The following is a 19,578-nucleotide window of genomic DNA, read 5'->3' on the forward strand; positions in this document are numbered from 1 at the left end:
TAAGTGACAGCTAAATTGTACCTAGGGAAATTACAAAGCCTTCAACACAGTTAATTTTTTGGGGAGGATTAGTTGTAATTGCAACACCAGTCTCCTTGAAGATTCCTCAGTATAGCAAATGAACAGAAAAACATTTAGCTCTTTCAAGAGCCCGTTCTCTTTTAACAGAATAATTTTTGTAAAGCTGATTGTACCTTGCTGAATTGACTTCCCTCTACACTAACATCTGCTTCAGATTTGTAGAGAGGGATTTGTTTTACTAGTCTACCCTCCACCCCCCCCAGAGTCCTTCTTTTTTTCTTTTCTACCTCTCTAGTGAATTTCAGGTTTGAGAGCTTTTCAATCAGTAAACCCCTTAGGTAAATTGCCACTTCACTAAAGCTTTATGCATAATGTTGCAGCACTTCATTCCAATTAAAATCAATATTTGGAGTCTTATTTTTATCAGGCGGACTCTCTGGTTGGGAAAGTTGTTTATTACAAGTAAAAGGGTTAGATTTAGTGCTGCATTCTTGAAGCAAGATGGGAGTGGCTTGTTGAAATTGAAGGGGGATGTTATATCCATGCATGTTATAGCCAGTCCTGCCACAGAGTGTGTTCTGCAAATGTTCAGACGTCTGAGTAATTTTGTCTTTTGAAAGAGCTTTGTGGGAGTAAAACTGCCCATGCAGATAGTTTTGAAAACTGTGCCCAGTAGTATCTTGGACATCGTAGGCATCCTAAAGAGAAACCAAATGAAACCCACAAACTTACAGTATCTTCACCCTAGCACAATTTAATTGAGAAATAACGCCAAAGTAGGACTCTTCTGGAATTACATGAGGGCTGAGCATAATACAGTGATGACTAAGGCCTCTTCTGTCATTCAAAAATAGTAGTGTATCTTCTTTTTAAAGTAACAAGTTTCAGTGAGAGGGGGGAAAATACACCTCATCTTTAAGCAGAACAGGTATTAGCCCTGGACAGATAATATTTGTGAGTAACTTAAAGCTGTAGTATCTGGCCAACTCAAAATGAAGCATGGATCATCTGTGTTCACATTTTAAATGCTGTTTTGTCCAGAATGACGCTGGAAATCAGATTTTGCCAACATGGCTATATGAGCTTTATTTCCTTTTTGTCTTAGTAATTTTGGACCAGGCTTTTATTTTAGTGCTATAGTCAGTATCCCTTGGGAAGACAAAAGGCTTTTCACCGTGCACAAGTTCTTACAGAAAGACTGCTAAATAGTTTCAAATGCATGGCTGTTATTTAGCTTCAAGTCCTCAAGTATAAATACATTTCCTTAAAATACGAAAAGTCATTTTTTGTGCAGGTTTTGGTTTGGTTTGTTTTTTTTTTTTAATTAGTTATAACAAAATCATTAACATGTTACCCACACTCAAAATTTGAAGCCTGCAGTAAGTTCCCGTTTTTCCTTTTCATTCATTTGCCAACAGGATTGTGAAAACTGCTTACAGAAGTAGTTGCCGGTACTTACTTGACATTAACTGCAGCTTGTGACAATTAAGAAATACTGCAAATTGATGAATAAATAATATTAACTGAAGTACAAACATAAGCTTGATGTTTTGTTCTTTGCAGCCGTAGTATGAATTATTTTTTTGTAGAGGCTGAACTTCTATACCTTTCATTGTTTTATAGTTGGTTATTGCCAGTTTTGTCTTTTATCGGTTTTAAAAACCTTGTTCTCTAGTAAACAGTGAATGACTCATTGGATGCTTGAATGCAACTGAACAAATATATCAGATTTCAATAGATTCAAAACAAATGTCTAGTAAATTAGTGTGTAAGATACTGACCTCCTTAAACGCAGATTTACTCAGCCACCTTTGAGCAGTAAGTACCAGTTTTTCCATTTTTATGTCAGTTCTCTGCTGACATTTTTCTTGGAATATACAATATTAATGCCTTCAGAAGTATACATTTAGAGGCTAGAAAACTGTTAATGTTCCTGTTTGAATGGCATTCTGATTAGTCATTCATTTATTGATAGCTTTTGACCTAAAAACAGTCACTTTAATCCTTTAGGAATACAGCTGAGACAATACTGTGGCTGTTTGAGGATCAATCTGAAAGGCTAGATTTATCACTGAAAACTTTAATTTGAATGTATAAATGTTGTTGTGCCTCCTTAGAAATTGAGTAGTTTTCTGTAAAACTGGGTTGGGTTTGGTTGTTTTCTTTTTCAGATGTTAACTGAACTTGCATCTAAAGCAGGAGAAAAATACTGATTATATAAAGCTTTATATCTGTCTATGGTAACTACCATAGTATTTCTCTTTTATGACAGTAATCTAGCCTGCAACATCTACTTGCAGTTTTGAAATTAACCTGTAATTTAGTCTTCACCCCAAATGACAAAAATTCAAATGACTCCATGGGGTGCCAGAAGATGCACTGTAAACAGGGCTCGGTAAGGGGGATAAGGTAGAAATCCATCATCTTAGCTTCGCTTTCAGAATGCCAGTATTACTGAACAAAATTAATTCTTCTGTGTTCTAGTCTTTTTTTTTTTTTTTTTTTTGACATATTAGCCTAAATGAAGATTGTGGTATTTTGTAATTATTTCATTCTTTGAAAAAAGCAAAATTTGTGCTGCATAAGAAATGCAGTGGGAGGACATCTGAATTCGGCTTGGTCTAACAGTAGTATCTTAATTTGTTGAGGTTCAGTTGATCAATAAGAAGTTGCTTCAGGACTGCAAAATCATTATTTCAAGTCACTTTTATTATGGCCTTCAGCTGTTCCTGCTAAGGGGTTTTATTATTATTATTTAAAATTCTTTATTTCTCTCCTTGCCTACTTCCAACAGCTTTTATTTGATAAGCATTTTAAAATCTAACATACATTGTTGTGGACTCTTTGGCTACTTACTACATTTCACGCGTGTCATTTGGCTTTGTTTCAATTTCAGTTCAAACATTCCCCTTCAAAGAATAACTTCAGATACTGTTTTATCAGTGTTCCAGTGGTTGTCTTCTATTGGTTTGGGGTTGGGTTTTGGGTTGCTTTTGGGGGTTTTGGATTTTTTTTCTTGTTTTGATTTTTAGCCATAGTTACAGTCCTTTATAAAAGGGTCTGAAGCAGATGATTTAGTTCTGTTAGTTGCACAGTAGAAAAAGTTGATTTGTATTTGTTGTTATTTTAAGTTCTGGATCTGTTTTTATGGCTTTGCAGGCTTGCATTTTAACTGTAGATGCTTCTGAAGGTGTTTATAGGTAGGTTAAAAATCAAGCAAAGGACTGACATAACAAAAATGAAAATACCGTGTTTCTTACTGGTACTTAACTTCTCAAAGGCTCTTGAATAAGCGCATTTAAGGAAGTCAGCATCTTACACACTAATTTACTGGTACTGTGGATATGTAATAGTGCTGTGGCTCTATGTGACATAGGCCAGCATAAAATACATTTTGGTACCTTAATATATTGTTGAATTATTTGCAAAAAATACATGGCCAAAAATCCAATATACATTGGATTCATAACTTTATATAGAATGGAAGAATGCTAGCCCCTCAATTATGATGAAATGGAAATCAACAGATTATTTACAGCTAGTCCATTAAGGTATAAAGCAAATGTGAAGGAATCTGAAGAGAGCTGTGGTTATCTTGCTTGAATCTGGAGATATGTGCTGAAATAAAAAAATCTTAGAATTTGGAAAAATTTTAGAGCGCTTAAAAATTAAAAACATCTAAACAGACATTTGGAAGTAATATGCACAATATTACTTCTTAACAAAAAAAGTAGAACTCTTTAATACAAACTGAAATTTCCATAGAATTGGGGTTTTGTCACAATAATACATAAGCAGAACTTAAATTTTACTTCAGAAGTGCATCTAATGATGAACAACATTTACACCTTGGTTTACTTTGCAGTGAATAGTGGTGATGCAATCAAAACTTTAAGCCAAGAGGTTTAAGCATAAACCTGTAGCTTGTTTTCATGTCTGTGTTTGTCAAGCATACATGGGATTTGTTTGTAGGAAAACTTCTACCTTTAATTTAAAAATAACTGTAGCATATTGGTGGGGAAATACGCTCTTGGATTATAGACTGCAGAATGAGTTTTCCTTGGAATTTTCAGGACTTGAAATGGGTTCAGCATGCACTGCTTCTGCTTATGATGTTTGATTGTTTTTACTCTTGTTTTATTTCATTCCACAAGGGATGACATGCCTGCAGCTCTGGAAGCTTTAATCAGCTGTTATAAGAAGTATGGTAAAGTTCTTCAGCTTCATAACATCTACTGTAGACTCGTAGAAAAAGGAGATTCTGATCTTCTGCAAAAGGGTTAGTTGCATGTAGTCAAATGCTGTCCGATTATATAGGGTGTATTCTGGAGGCTTTTTGTTCCAGGGTTTGTGTATCATTCTTTCAACTGAAAGAAAAAAAATGGTGGGTGTCTATATGTGTAACTTTAAAGCATCCGATGCCTACATTCTTCAGATTGGAACTTGATATTAATTTTAAGTGCGGAGAACAAGAATGTTCGGATAATACATCACCGAACTTTCCAAGATGAGCGCTAATACTTGTTCTAGCTATGTATGTTACTATGAAGAAACAACTGAAGTTGTGCAGTTGAGAAATCCTATATCCTCACTCTCTACAAGTAGAGAGAGAATGCCAATATATCCTCTTATTTTGTTGAATGCAATTCAAAATACTTTGCAGAGAAACATTCAATTGCAGAGCTGCAACAAATTGTGTAATATGTTGCAATAATTCCATATGTTTCAAAATTTATCTCCCCATGGCTTATTCTTGGGGGTTTGAGGTGCTTGGAAAACCCTAGTATTAACAAAATCTGATGTATGTATTAAAATGCTTCAATGTTTTTAGTACACTCATGAGTTTTATTCTCTCTTCAGTTTCAGATTTTATAAGCAGAGAATATGGTGACATGATGGCTCTTTATGATCTCTTCTTCGCCTTCTTACAAACAGGAAAATACAAAGAGGCCAGGAAGGTCATTGAGGTGGGATTTTAAATGTAGTACTCTAATAGTGGAGCTATTTAGACTCCTAATTAGAAATCTTTAAAGTTTTTAACCTTTAATTAGACTTGTTCTGATTCATGTTAATAGAATTCAATCCCAGTAATTAAAAAAACCCTCAACCAGCTTTATTTTGTATAATCACAGTTCAGAAGAGAATGAGTCTTGTTGTATATTGAAATTGTTTCCTCACTTTTTCAAAATTACTGTTATATATCAAAATTATATTTGCATATTAAATATCGGATTGTGGAACAATTAAATTAAACTGGCATTCCTGGGTGTAAAGTTGCTAATCCTCTTTCCGAAGGAATTCTTTGTTCTTAAAAGCACTGGAATTTAATTTGCTGCAGACCATGCTCAGATTTATTTGTAATGCTTGTCTACAAGTTAATCAGCCAAACAAGCGCTGTCTGCTACTGTTTGGCATTTAATTTAGCATTTCTTCTCTCTCTCTCTTTTCAGGATAGTAAGCAGCTTATAGGAAGTGGTAGGTGACAAACTTGGTCTATTTAGGATTAGTATATTTTATCTAGACTTGATTGAAATTGTGCTTACTGAAATTGATAAGTCAAAGGGGCAGCTGCAGAGTCTGCCCAGATTGTGATTATTTTTCTTCTTAACACAGTTGTATGTTTTCAAAATGCTGCATAAGTTTTCTAGTTAATGTGTGGAAAGAGACATCTTGCCAAAAAAGTAATACTTAGTCCTCATCATTTTTGTCATATACGTATATGTATACATATACTACTCTAACCTAATTTGGAGGGTTTTTTTTCCCTAAGACAAAGTATGTTTTTTTTCCCAATTCCCCATAGAGTATTTGAAATACCAGTTATTCCTAATAGAATTATCTAATAGAATTCTTGCTTTTAAAAAATCTTGGCTGAGTATCTGCTTGTTTGTCTGCAGTAGATGAATACTGTCCTGCTTGGGGTGTGTGGAAACTGCTAAGCACAATGTTAAAGCATTGACATTTTTGTCTGAAGTTTTTTTCAAGCTTGAAGTTTTATAATACAGAAGAATAGAAATAGTATCTGACAGAATATTACACTGAGGAATTTAGTTCGGTTTATAATTATTAGAGCACATAGGAGGTAAAAGGATGAAATCTGATATTTGGAATTAAAATCAAGTGAGTAAAACTGGTACTTGATGTGATATAGCAGCTGTTTCTTTGATACTGCCATTTAATGTCTCAAAATTGGTGGTGGCAGTTCAACAGTCAAGTAGGATAGGAAGCAAATAATTGAGTTGTTTGGGCTTTGAAACTTTCCTTATTTTCTTAGTAGGTGCCAAATTATCTCTGCAAATACTCGGTATCTGGTGATTAATCATAAATCATTGCAAATCACAAACAGGTACTTAAGTGTAAATCTGAACACCTGATATCTGGAGACTAAATTGAAGTTTTCATTGCTTTTTATGCAATTTGTAGTAGGTTTTCTTGCTCTTAACAAAACTTCATTAAGTATGAATTAGTTTGATATATGTTGTTGAGAAAAAAGGTTTAAGTTCTGGAATTTTTAGGACTATAGGAATTTAGGTCGGAATAGCATGTATGTATTTTACCAGTGGATAAAGCAGTGCAAAATCAATTACTATACATTGTGTTATATTTAACCATTAACAAGTTACTGTTTACACTTCTGTGTGTTGGGAAGCTGAAGCCTTAATTGGTATAATGTGGAAGATGGAGTAAAAGCTGTATGTGTATCCTCTTCTTTAGTCCAGTGGTTTTTGCAACTAAATTACTTCTACTGTTGGTCATCTCAGATTATTATTCTGTTTTCCTTTCTTATGAAATAATATTCAGCGAAAGTGATCAGTTGGTACTGCTTTCTCTTTCTAGATAATGTTGCATATTAGACATAGATTACCTTTCAGTACATACTTCTATCATGTATTACTGAATATGGTGGTCAGTTGATTTTAGTGGTATCATTTATTTTCCAAGTATCTACAGTATTAAGAGTATCTAAAAGGGTAGTAGTGAAGCTGGAAAGAAAAATTTCTGTAGGAGCTACAGAAATGAAGACCACAGAGGATACAGTCATTTAAATGGGGTTTTACTCACTGGGAGACCACTGCCTCTACTTGCACTTGCTGTTTTTAGAAATCAGAAGTACACTAGATGCTTGTATGAAACATTGTGACAACCTCTGCTTTGAAAAATTTGAAACTCGGAGTACCAGGAATAAGAAGGTAACTCTTGTATCTCAGCCTTTGGTGAAGTACAATTGAGTGGTGATATTGAGAAATGAGAATGGTAAGATTTGAGTAAGATTATAAAAATTAGGTCACATTTGTGTATGCACATTAACAGGTCACAAGTGTGCTGTGCATGAATATGTATACAGCATATTGTCATAGCAAGAAAGCTGAAAGCTCTGGAGCTCGTCTGTTTGTTGGGAGGACATCAAGACCAAGTAGAGAATGATAGTATAAAAGATGATGAAAGGTGAATAGAAAAGAGATGAAGCAAAGAATGCACCTGACCAGTACTAGAACAAATAAACTGAATAGTGTGCTCAGTTTGATGGTGTAAGTCTACTGAAGTGATGCTAAGTGGGAGAGAAGCTGTGATTGAGAAAGCTGTTGGGGGGCAGGAAATGGAACTAGGCTGTAAGGCTTCACAGGGTGATTGATAAGGTAATGTTTTTTACAATGTTGCTTGACTGCCTTCTTAAGCTTCTGAAAGACCATTCTTACTTGTTCTGTGGCTGTTAGCTAGAGAAGAAAGCCTGTCTCAAAGACTACTTCCAAATGAGGTGCCCTTAGCTGCTCTGTAAAGTCTATTTTATTCTAGCTGTGCCTGGAGATTCCTGAGCCCATTAAGTTATGCTGGTAGATGGGTGTGTTGGTAGATGCTCTTTTGTTTTCCACTGGGAACATGTTCTATCATTGGGTGCTGTAGTACATCAAAGCATGATTTATTCTTCAGTTCTTAATTGCACATCAACTGATAATTTAGCTTTTGTCTTGAGTCCTTCAAAGGTGATCATGTCAAAACCAAGTTGGCACACCTCTGTCCTTGCTCCTTAAGGTAACTTAAGGTCACATACTAGCTCGCTTTTCCTTGGAATATTACACAACCTCTGAGGAATGTACTTCTCCCTTCACCTGTTACTCTTTTCTTCTCTTTGCATGATGCATGGAGGTTTAAAGATTTCACTACCTAAAGCAGTTAGAATATAGTTGTCTGTCATTTTGGCCCAGTTTTAATTATTTGGTGATCTCCCAATTTTGCACAGAGATCTCTTGTTTCACCTGCATGATGGTTGAGTATTTTGAGACTCCCCCTATTTTCATTTATTATTCATGCTGAATGCAATTATGAAAATACTCTCTTAATCTGTGTATAATTAAGTCCCTGTCCACGCTTGGCTCTTCCTTTTAGAGTTACAAGACTTATGATTAAGTACTGTAGTCCTGCAGCAGAGTTTCAAGCAAGCCCTTCTGTAAATCTGCTTCACAAAAGTCTAAACCATGTTTTCATGGTGGAAGTGAACACTGTGCACATGTGGTTAAAGTATGCAAGGTTTTAAACTGGTGTCAGATCCATTTCTACACTGATAAAATTGATAAAAACAAGCACCACGTTAAAAGATGGCATCAGGTCACTGGCATTTTTAGTTAGGAGCATATGGTCTCCTGTGATAGGAACTGGGAGCTGGTAGAAATGTTCAGCTGTCTTTTGACAGTTCTTGAAATCTTTCTAGATCAAATCACGTTATTTGCTATTAAAATTGTTTCTTCAATGAAGGAGTACAGCTGTTGGTCTTACTCTGTAGTTTTACTAGAAATGAAGGCTAAGGGAAGATTTCTGTATTTGGGATATAACGAAAGATATAGGGATATAGGAAAGAACTGAATAGCAAATTGTTTTTGGTAGAAGATCAGCCTGTACAAGCTTGCTACCACTAGAGGAACTTCCCTTGGTGAAATGGCAATGCATAATGCATGGCTTAAGAATTGTTTTAACTGGATTTTAAGTGTGATATTTTCCTCACTTTCTGCTGCTTTTTGCTCTTATAGCAAATGTGTCATTTATATTTAATAGTTAAATATCATACCATATCTCAAGACATTTATGTTAAGAAATTAGGGACAGATGGCTGTGAAGTATTTTAATGAATTGTGTTCCAGTGAGAATAAATGCAACAAAAGGTGTTTGCTGTTGAAATTCAAGACTTGACAAAAGAACTGTTTTGGGTGAGTTTACTGTACAGGAATATATCTATCAACAGATGTCAAGTTAATTCAGGAGGTAAATAGATTTAAGCAAAGAATTGTGACATCCACTGTCAGCAGACCTCAAGATACCAGTTGCCACTGGATTTAATCTACCATTAAAAACAATGAGAATATTTCTATTTGCTATTGAGAGATTACAATCTTCTTTTTTCCAGATTGCTTTTTTCTTTTTTTTTTTTTTTTTAAGAATCTACATCATAAAATTGAGTCTTCCTGATTTTATGCTAGAGATAAACTCGGGGGAGAAGATGCTTTCTTGATGTGTGACAGCAGGATTTAGTTTGTGGAGGGTTTAGGTGTAATTTCATGGTGGCCCTGTCCGGTGTCTGAATTTACCTAGACAGACTTATTTTGGGCCCTGTTTAGAAAAGGGTTGAGATGATTGGAACAAAATTTAAATATTTGTGAATGCTGAATGCAAACTGCATTAGCTGACAGTAGTCTGAGATTGAGGAGTAGTTTGTAGGGGGTGTAGTAGCTCTTACGACAGTATCTGCATACGACTGATGGAGGGGAAAGGCTGAAGTGCTTTCAGGCACGCAAGCCCTGCAACTACAAGAAAAGTTTTTAATTTTCTTTTTCTTACTATTGGGTCCTATTAGTCTTAATAAAAGCATTACTTCTACTTATGAAACTTGACTCTGATCCAGCTATTATTGAAGTTGGATTTTGTGTTCATGCCTATGTACATGCGTGTATATGGGTTAATTAAAAAAAGGATGCTTACTGCTTCAGTGCATGTTATTTAGAAGTTCTTCAGTACTGCTTTCTTAAAAGAAATCAAAGGAATATGTTTCAAATAAGTAAATTCAGTAAAGGAGATGACTACTAAACAAATCCCTTCCAGAAAGAGAGAGGGTAATGTTTGGAATGTGGGGTCATGGCAAGAGCTGTGCATCCTTTCTTAGCTTCAGGGACTTTGTGTTAGAGGGAAGATGCTACTGAGTTTTATAATACTTTCTTCATTCATCAGACAACATAAAACCACATTACAATACAAAGAGAAAATTTTTGCTGTTTTGAATTTAGAACATCCTTGAGGGTTTTGTTTTGAGCAGGGGTTTTGCATATTTTTGTCACTTTTTTCTTCCGACATGATTATTGTTGTGAAGTTTTCTTATTGTCCCATGATTTTTTTTTTGGTTTTTTTTTTAATAATACTACTTTACTGCATTATATACCTTGGAAATCTTACTGGTAAATGTAGAATATTCCAATAGCGTTTAAACATACACCAGTCTCTGTCATGAGTAATGCTGAAGTTGTAAAGCTTTTTCCTATGTTTGTGTAGGTATTTTTGGAAAGTAACTAAAGTTGCCTTATATTTTTCTCAATGTCTGCTAATGTAAAGCAGCATATATGCCTGTTTCAAGTGAACTAAATAAAATCACAGGTATTTACTAAACAGATACTCATTGTGTTGGTAAATTCAGTGAACTATGTAACTGTTAGCAGCTTTGAGGCAAACACAGACCAACAGTAAAAACTCTCCCAGTGGAGACTGCAACCTCTCTTATTTTCTTATTATGAACTACTGCTGTTTTTTATGTAAAAAATTAACCTAGTTTCAAGTAGGCCACTTGCTACCTTGGGTTATTCTAGGATAGGCAGAAAGGAGAGCATGAGTTTGAATTGTAATTGCTCCCAACAGGAGAGTTAGAGGATAAATATGTAGATACGCGTCCCTTTGTCTTTCATGGAATATCTGGTAGTGCAAATAAAATACAAAATATACTATAATTGAGTAGGTTTTGAAAGCATTATTTGAAGTGGAGCAACGAATCTTCAAAACTCTGGTGCTGCGTAAGAGCACTTGCCCTTCTTATCAAACATGAAAAGTCATATTGAAGATACAGGTTTTGTTATATTCAAGTTTTCATTTATCACTTGCGTAAAACTTTGTGCAAATGTCTGGAGGTTTCAGATGAGCTTCTCATTAAAGAAATCGATATTATGGGAGTTCGGGGTGTGTTTAGTCACATTTATTTCTGGGCACAATAGCTTACAAAGCACAAAAGCTATTACTCTTTTAGAGAAATCCCATCTTGGTTACAAGCAGTTTGCAAGGTTTTGTTTCTTCTGTTGAGAAAGGCAAAAGTTAATGAATGGGAATTTCTTTCCGTGCCATCACCGAAGAAACAATTTTTTTAATTCCTAAGCCCTAAACTGTTTCCAAGGCAGAAAATGAGCTTGTAGAAAAACCTTGTCTCTCAGCCATGTACTGCTGTAACTCTAGCGTCATCCTGGTAGTACGATGACTTAAAATCTGAGCTGGAAAGAATCATAGAACCATTTGGGTTGGAAGGGACCTTAAAGGCCATCTAGTTCCAACCCCCCTGCCATGGGCATGGACACCTTCCAGTAGACCAGGTTGTTCAGGTAGATGATATGGTTTCACCAGAATATAGGCTTTTTGATGCACAGATTAATTTTAGATCACTTAAGTCTTTGAAGCTGCATCTTTTACAAGATTCTGGACTACTGCGTAAAAGTTGGTACATTCAGAGACAGTAATCAAAATGGTCCTTCTGTGTTTTCTATATATCCCACTGTGATGCTTCACTTACATTATGCTACGAAGATTACTGTGTAAGAAATAGAGCAAAATGGTCTATTTGTTTCATATCTAGCAAAACAAGTGTAAGATGACTTAAAAAATGTTAAAGTGTATGTTTCAGTATTTGATTTTTTTGAAATTAACACATTGCCATTTAAAGGTGGAGTATTTAATAAGAGGTAGAAGTATAACAAGTGTAAGGTAATTTTAACCATCTCATCTCTCAACTATACTAACATGATTACATATGGTGCTGAAACTTTATATCTGCATATTTTGTTCTAATTTTTGATGAAGTGGTACACCTGCTAAACACCTACTAAACAGAATTGAGGACTTTCACCAAGAGTTTTAACATGGAGGAAGATGAAAGCATAGCATACAGTGTTTATTCTGTACAAAACTTTGTTCAAGTAAGCTGCCAGGCAGAAATATCCCAGGCTTCATTGAAGCTGCATAGAATTTGTGAGAATTTCATAGACATTTTTGTGGGATCAGGGAAAAGTCTGTCTTTAAATTAAGAACTTCCCATCAAATGTTCTGTTTTCTCTGATGCTTATGTTAGAGTGCGCTGTTAGAAATGACATACATCAGTTCTTATAGCTGTCTGTTCAAGGCTGTCTGTTTGGAGAAGTAACGCATTTTCTTGCAAGACATTGCTTTGGCATCTAAATCTCAGTAACTGGTTCTGGTACTGGTAACATAAGTCTGTTATGGCTGTTGATGTAACTCATCATGAAACATTCTTCTTCCTTCAGCAGCATTAGCTGTCTCTTATTATTACTGGCTTTTTTAGCTGCAGAGAGAGGAATGACTGGTTCTACCCATCCAAAAAAATACTGTCAGACAGTGCAGCATGGATGGTGTTTATAAAATTGAACTTTTTATTTTGAATGTGTTTGGATTGGTGATTCTAAGTGGGATTGTTTCCCTAAAGAAAGAGTGAACTTTGGGAAGAAAATGTAAGGATTTAGAAGAAAACATAAAAACACTTAAGGAAGCCAGAGTTAAACTTGACTGGTTAGAATTGGTGTGTTGTTTGCAGTGAAGTTTCACTGTGAAAGGCTAAAATTAGCTGTCCAGGGTATCCAGGCAGTACACGGTAGTAGTTTGTCGAAGTGCAGTGTCGGAAGGTTAAAACAAAAGTCATCCATCTCATGTTATGTATATGCCAAATGAAAAGCCAGCCACTTCTGCTGGCTTTTAAATAATTGTGCATTGTAAGCCAGCTACAGCAAAAGGGGTGTACTGGAAACTCTTAGCTTCCAGAAAGTCCTCGTTTTTTAACAATACCACAGGGTTTCTGGTCTGTTGGGTTTTGTGGGTTTTCTCTGCAAGTTTTCTGTTTAAGAGAAAAAGGTTGCTTTAGGCAAGTAGAGAGAAGTAAATATTTTCCATATGTCTTCTGTAAAGCTTTTTTTGCAAGTAAGGAAATAGTGTTGGCCTGTTAGCTTAACAGTTACAGAACACTAAACCGAACTTGAATATTTCCATAATTATCTAAAAATCTGGGAAAACATCAAATAGATTCTTCTCTGATAGTTCACTATTTTCCCAAGCAATCTGTTTTCTTTCAGCTGTAATAGGTAGAAATTACCTCAAATAAAAATGTTAGTACAGAAATCACCTGTCTGAAGTGACTGGTTCTAGGAAAGGAGGCAAACAAACCAAATGTGTTCAGTATGTTAGGATTGTTCCGTTCATGTGATTTTTTTTTGAGTACTACTTGGCAAGAGTTGTTCTAAAGATGCAGCATATTTTTGCCCCTTCTGGTTAGTTTTCCTTTCTGTATGTGAAAGCATTGAATCAGTAAGCTGTAGGGTCGTAAGCTGAGCCTCAGGAAGGTAGTGACAAACGTGATCAGAAGTGTGGGATGGTTTCTATAGGAGATATAGCTAAGTAGGTGAGTTCTGTGTATTCTGGAAAAGAAACAGTGAAATAGGTTATTATTATATACCACAGGGAATTATACCACTCATGAAATTAGTATGAAATAGAAAGGATAAAGAGAAATCAATTGTGCATTGCCTTCTGATACAAGTAGAAACTAGTAGCAGCTAGGCTGAAAAGAAAAAGTAGTGGTTGTTTTCTGCATAAGGTAGTCGATGAGGCCTTTTGCCAAAGGATCTCAGGAATGGAAAGTCTTACAGGATTCCAGGGGCAACCAGAAAAGTTCACAGAAGAGAAATCACTTTCTGTGGACAGTGTGATGTCCTGACCCTCTAGATGGACAGTGAAAGAGCACTAAAGGGGAAGTATTGCCAGGTTTTCTGTCATTCTGTATTCTCCTATAGGCACTGTTAGGAAGAGAATGAAGAAGCTAGATGAACCTTTGGTTTGGTATAGCACAACTGTGTTGCGTTCCAAGAGAATGTAAAAGCTAGAAAACCTCCATGTTTAGTTTATATAATGTATGAATTGCTTGAGACTCTAAATAGTTGTTTGATTCTTTGAAGGAGTGAATAGCTTAAAAAAAAACCCCAACCCAAGCCCACTAAGAATAATAAGGTTTTAATTTTTTTTCCTCGATTGAAACAAGCAAGAGCTAAATTGTAAAAAGGGATTTGGACAAGTAATGAAAGTAACAGATTTTTACTTCATTTTTTTTTTATAACTTGCATTTTTCTTTTATTCTGTATTTTAGTCTGCTGCATTGTAGAAAGCCTGCTCCCTGCTAAATGCAATGTTTAAAATGCCCTAAGATGGTAAGGGATAAGCTACAAATATGGACTATCAGGCAAGCCCTGGAGATTTAGTTAATCTGACCTAGATGTTCTTTTGATGATTGAGACCTGCAGTATGTGAAAACACTTCTCAATTTCAAAATGAAACACAAGGATATCTGTTGTATAACTCAGCTGTCCTTGTAGTGACAGCCACATCAATCATTTCTGAACAGGAAAGGATTTACTATAAAAAGTTTGTAGCTTTGAGTTCATTGGCATTCGGATCAGCAATGATATTGAAAGTTGTAAGTGAATTCAGCATTTGAATTTTACCGTGTCCTAAAGAGGATTAGCTACAAATGCATGCAGCATACTGTTTTCTTTTTCATTTTCAAGAGCCTGTTGTATAAGATGTTAATTCTTGACTTAGTTTTCAGCATATTTTATATGAAACTGCTTAGTAGCTCTTAAAGAAGCACTGAACAGTATCTATAATCATAAATGTGGGGGGAAAAAATGGAAAAAAGCAAGTACCTGGAAAGCAAAACTGTTCACATATACCACTTTTGAATACCTGAGAAAGCCACTATTTTTCTGTGACCTCTTAGTCTGAGACTATTTTTATAGTGCAGTTAAATACACAGAGACAATGCCCCATCTTGAAAAACTGGGGGGTTAATGTCCTATTTCTTTGAAAACCTTACAATGATTGAATAATATGGCCTGGATGATTTGTAGGATTATATGGCCTAATATTTACTCAGCAGAACACTGTTTCCTATCTATTTAGCAGATTGTAATGGTTTTGACTGAGGCTTTGCATGGTGGTTTCTGGTATATCCTGAATTATTTCAGAAAGATGTAATGGTAATAATTTTGCACTTAGGAATATGGGAAAAGGAAATTATCTATGTTAAAAAGACAGAAGGTATATTGACTTTTTCAATGGTAATTGTTTCCACTGTTTTGGAACTGAGACTCAATATTTCTCACAGCTGCTTGTTCAAGCTGCCTCTTTTATGCTAAGTGGTGTTCACGTTTTGGAAGTTGCACTTTGTGTTTAAACAGTAGAGATTTCTTAAAATATTAACAGCTAAAAGCCTTCATGAGTCAAAACACGTTTCTCTGTAGGGATGAACAGACATTTCCTTGGAATCACTTTGAGCTGTATTAATGTGAACCTGGACACCTGAAATGAAAGCAGAATACTCTCTGTAAATGATCCTTGTGCTTAAAACAAGAGACTATAAAGTAAATCTAAGTACTTTGAGAGAGGGAAGGGTAAGAGGTGAAAATGATGGATGCTTTGCACACAGTTTCTTTGTATCATGTGTTTAGATATGCTGGACATAAGTGCTGGCATGTCTGTAACGTGTTTCTTTAAGGACTGAGAATTTTCCTGTCTTTAAGAATTAAGTGGAGGAACTAATACTTTTATTCTGGTCGGTGGTACTGAGATGGCACAATGTGGTAGTCTGTACCAGGAGGAGCTTCCAATGATTGAAACCTTTTTGAGATTGTATTCTGTAACTGTAGTCTGCTCAAAATGAGAGGAATGAATAAGCAAAGGCTCATCAAACCTGAGCAAATTAGTAACAGAAAGAACTAGGACATATTGACTATTATACATCAATTCCTTCATGTACGAAACTCTGGTAAGCCTTTGCTCTGTTGTCTGGGGTTTTTTTTTGCATGGGATAATTGTCTTACAGTAGTATACCTGGCACCTGCATGGCAGCACATTGCAGTTGTAACAGTTACTGCTCTAGAAATTCTTGCTTTTCTTAATGAGCAGTAGCAAGAGAAGTCAGTATCTAAAAGCACAATTGGTACTAGGTGTTACTAGTTGTAAGAAAAGGGCTAATGTTAGCAGAGAACCGGGTACCAGTTGGTGATGATGTGGCTGAGAGGCATGGTTTTCTAGTTGCTAAGACATTGCAGTGTTGTTGAATACAAACATTTCATTGTGAAGACAGTTTGGAAGCATTTTGTGTAATTCTCTACCACAAGTAATACAAAAGATTACTGTGGGTAATAGCAATAATACTCTGTTACTGTGGTGGTAGAAGTTATTTAACATTTCAGCTCATCTAAAGTGTATTTTAAAACAGCTCTCTTGGTAGTGTTCAACAATAAAGGAAAATGTCTTCAATAAACTGCAATTTTAAAGTCTCTTATAAATGTAGCCTAACAGAATTATTTGTGAGCTTGTAGTCTCATTCAGCTTTCAAAAAAACCCCACAACAAAACAACTCCAAAACTATGAAGTTTTATTCACTTTTCTTTTTCTCAGAACATCCTATGTGAAGTAATGTGTTTCTTCTTTTGGAAATATTTTACAGACTCCTGGCTTGAGAGCCCACTCTGGAAGGTTGCAGTGGTTTGTAAAGAAGTGTATATCAAATAATCAGGTACGTGGCTTGTATGATGTCCTCTGTGTAACTGTCATTAGAGTCCAAGAAAAATTGTTTGGAAGTATTTCATTGCTTGATTTTTATGTTTGTGAAAGGATGTGTGACAGGCTGATGAGGTGAACTTAATGCTCTGTGTAAATGCTGTTGTATATTTAAACAGAAACATTGTTTTAGCTGAATGCACACAGCATGTACGTGCACATACATAGAAAAATAGTTTGGCTGAGCTATAACTATGTTCTTCTCTCTTTTTAAAGATGGAGGCATTGGAACAGTTAGTAGAATTAACTCAAAATCTGTTTGAATGTGACAGAAATGCGATGTACTGCTCCTTGCTTCAACTTTGTGGTAAGTGAGCTTGTGATCTGTTTTGGTTTGTGTTTGGAGATAGGAAATTACCCTGAATTGGAGAGTTTTATCCTGATACGCAATTAGCCTGGATACCATTTCTGAGGCGTGTTGTGAGTGGGAGAGTACAGGGGACTTTTGACACTTACCTAGAACTTGCACAATCCAAGTCTTCCAATCCATTCTATTGCCTTGTGTCCTAATTTGAAAGTTTACTCTGTTTTGGTTTTAATATGCTTAAGGAAGTAAAACTGTGTATTTGTTACATCTTCATAACAGATAAAGACCTGGAGTCTTCTGTAATTTGATCTAGTTTGGAAAGCTGCATTTTTAAGTTTTTTTTTTTTTTTTTTAATCTACCAGTTCTTCACCAACTACAGTTTAACTTTTGCTTCATTTATAGAAACGTGACGGTTTTTAAAATTGGAAGGTTATTTCTGTGCTAGAGACTTAGTGTAGGATAGATTTATAGTGGTTTTCATTTCCTCTTTTTATGTATTTTTCAGTCTGCTGGGTTTGTTACTCAGTCAACCAAAACTAAAAAGTTCTGGAAGCTTCAGTTATTTTGAAGTCTTGAAAATATCTGTGTGTGCATGCATTAATGAGCCATTACAGCAATTTGATATATTTAGTATGGCAAATACTTGCACTTGAGCTTGAAGTAATTTTGGGCTGTTCCCCGTGTGTACTTTTGGTTGGCTAGAACTAGCAATGTTTTCATATGGTAATAAAAGAGGCTTCTTCCCCATTCCACTTCCCCTAAGCAGAAGAGATGAGTACTTCCACAAAACAAATGACAAGAGACCTCTTGAGAACTTTGTTACTTCCCATTTCCTGAACAGCCTTAGCTTCAAAATCCAACTATAGCATTACCCAATTCTGGCTTTGCGCGTACTGGTTCACCATCAAAAATCAAGTAGGCCTGAAAAGCAATGTTGGCTCAACAGGGAGGGAGCCTTCCTATTTCCCTACTCATCATGTTCACCTCTGGAAGTGACTAAGTCTGACAGTGTGCCTGCTAGGAAAAGAATCTAAGAAGATACAGTTTATGAACTTCTGTCATGCAAAATCTTCAGTTGTCTTTCAAAAGACAAAGCCAATTCCATCTATTCAAAGAAGTGGAAAACACTTGTGGGTTTCTGTCACCATAAAACACAAACCCCCTGCACATTCCTGTTTTCAACCATTATAGACTATCTATTGAAGCTGTTCCGTGCACAAGCACGGTAGAAAGTAGCCTTAACTTAACTTAGGCATATAAAAAAAAATACCATTTTGTCCAGGCTGTGATCAAAAATGTAGAAGACAATGCATTTGGCTGTTTAGAATCACAGGATTTATGCTGGAGAGAACCTCAGGAGTTGTAAGCCTGGCCGTTTCCCAGAACTTCAGTTAGATCACATTGTGTCCTTGTCTAGTAAAGCTTTGAGTGCCTCCAAAGTTGGAAATCAAACAGCCTCCCTGGGCAACCTGCTCCAGGGTTTGATCATCCTCAGACACTGTTGCTGCAACTTTTAACCGTCACCTTTTATACTTTGCTGTGCACTTCCAAGGAGAGACTGACTTGCTCTTCTCTGTAACTTCCAGATAACTAAATACAGCAAATAGTCTGCCGTATTAGCCTGCTTTTCTCCAGGCTGCCCAAAACTCATCTTCTTTGACCTCCTCTTGTTCTTCATCTGCTCCAGCCCCATGTCTGTCTTGATGGTGAAATTTGCTCCAGTTCTAGCATGTCTTCTATAGTTGTGGAGCCCAGAACTGGACACAGTCCTCTAGATGTGGCGTCATGAGGCCTCAGGGGCACAGGCACATGAAAAAGTGTTAAGAAATTCTCTGTCCTACTCTTCTAACTGCCATAATAATCTGACATAATTAAAATGTTATCTGCACTATTTAGTCCTTAAAACCAACCATTTTATTTTTCTTAGGGTAGTCACCAAGTTTGCTGCCACTTCCAAAAAGCTGAAGCAGTGCCAGAAATTTGTTGCCAAGTGGCCATGGATCTTGAACCAGCCCAACTACATATCCATATGTTTTTTTAAACCCATGCTGCGCCATGGGAGGAAGAGAACATTGCACTGTAATGTTTCAGTATTGCATGGCAATATTGTTTGCAAAGCAGCATGTGCTGCTTTGAAACTCCACCTGTATAACAATTCCAGAGAACAACATTCAAGTGTGTCATGCTGCTTCCAAGGCTGCTGCTCCAGCTTTTCCTTGTGTTTTGACTTAGTCCAGTGGAGCCTGAGCTACTGAAAAGCTCAAGTTCCCTAGCTGAACAGTTGGAAGTGTAGCTGAAGAGCTTCTGGTTTAGGCTGAGATATTGCCGA

At 36.0% G+C, this 19,578-nt stretch overlaps 1 protein-coding gene across 2 annotated transcripts in view; it reads left to right on the top strand.

Annotated features, from left to right (window-relative positions):
- The window catches only part of LRPPRC (leucine rich pentatricopeptide repeat containing), a 90,458-nt gene that overhangs the window by 47,219 nt on the left and 23,661 nt on the right, over positions 1-19,578 (top strand). For both annotated transcript variants that reach the window (XM_065679514.1, XM_065679515.1), the window contains exons 24-27: positions 4,176-4,300; positions 4,882-4,988; positions 16,829-16,897; positions 17,158-17,248. In XM_065679514.1, the coding sequence (XP_065535586.1) occupies positions 4,176-4,300; positions 4,882-4,988; positions 16,829-16,897; positions 17,158-17,248 (392 nt within the window). The remainder of the gene's footprint in view (positions 1-4,175; positions 4,301-4,881; positions 4,989-16,828; positions 16,898-17,157; positions 17,249-19,578) is intronic.

The sequence above is a fragment of the Lathamus discolor genome, chromosome 5 (genome assembly GCF_037157495.1).
Source record: "Lathamus discolor isolate bLatDis1 chromosome 5, bLatDis1.hap1, whole genome shotgun sequence".
NCBI lineage: Eukaryota > Metazoa > Chordata > Aves > Psittaciformes > Psittacidae > Lathamus > Lathamus discolor.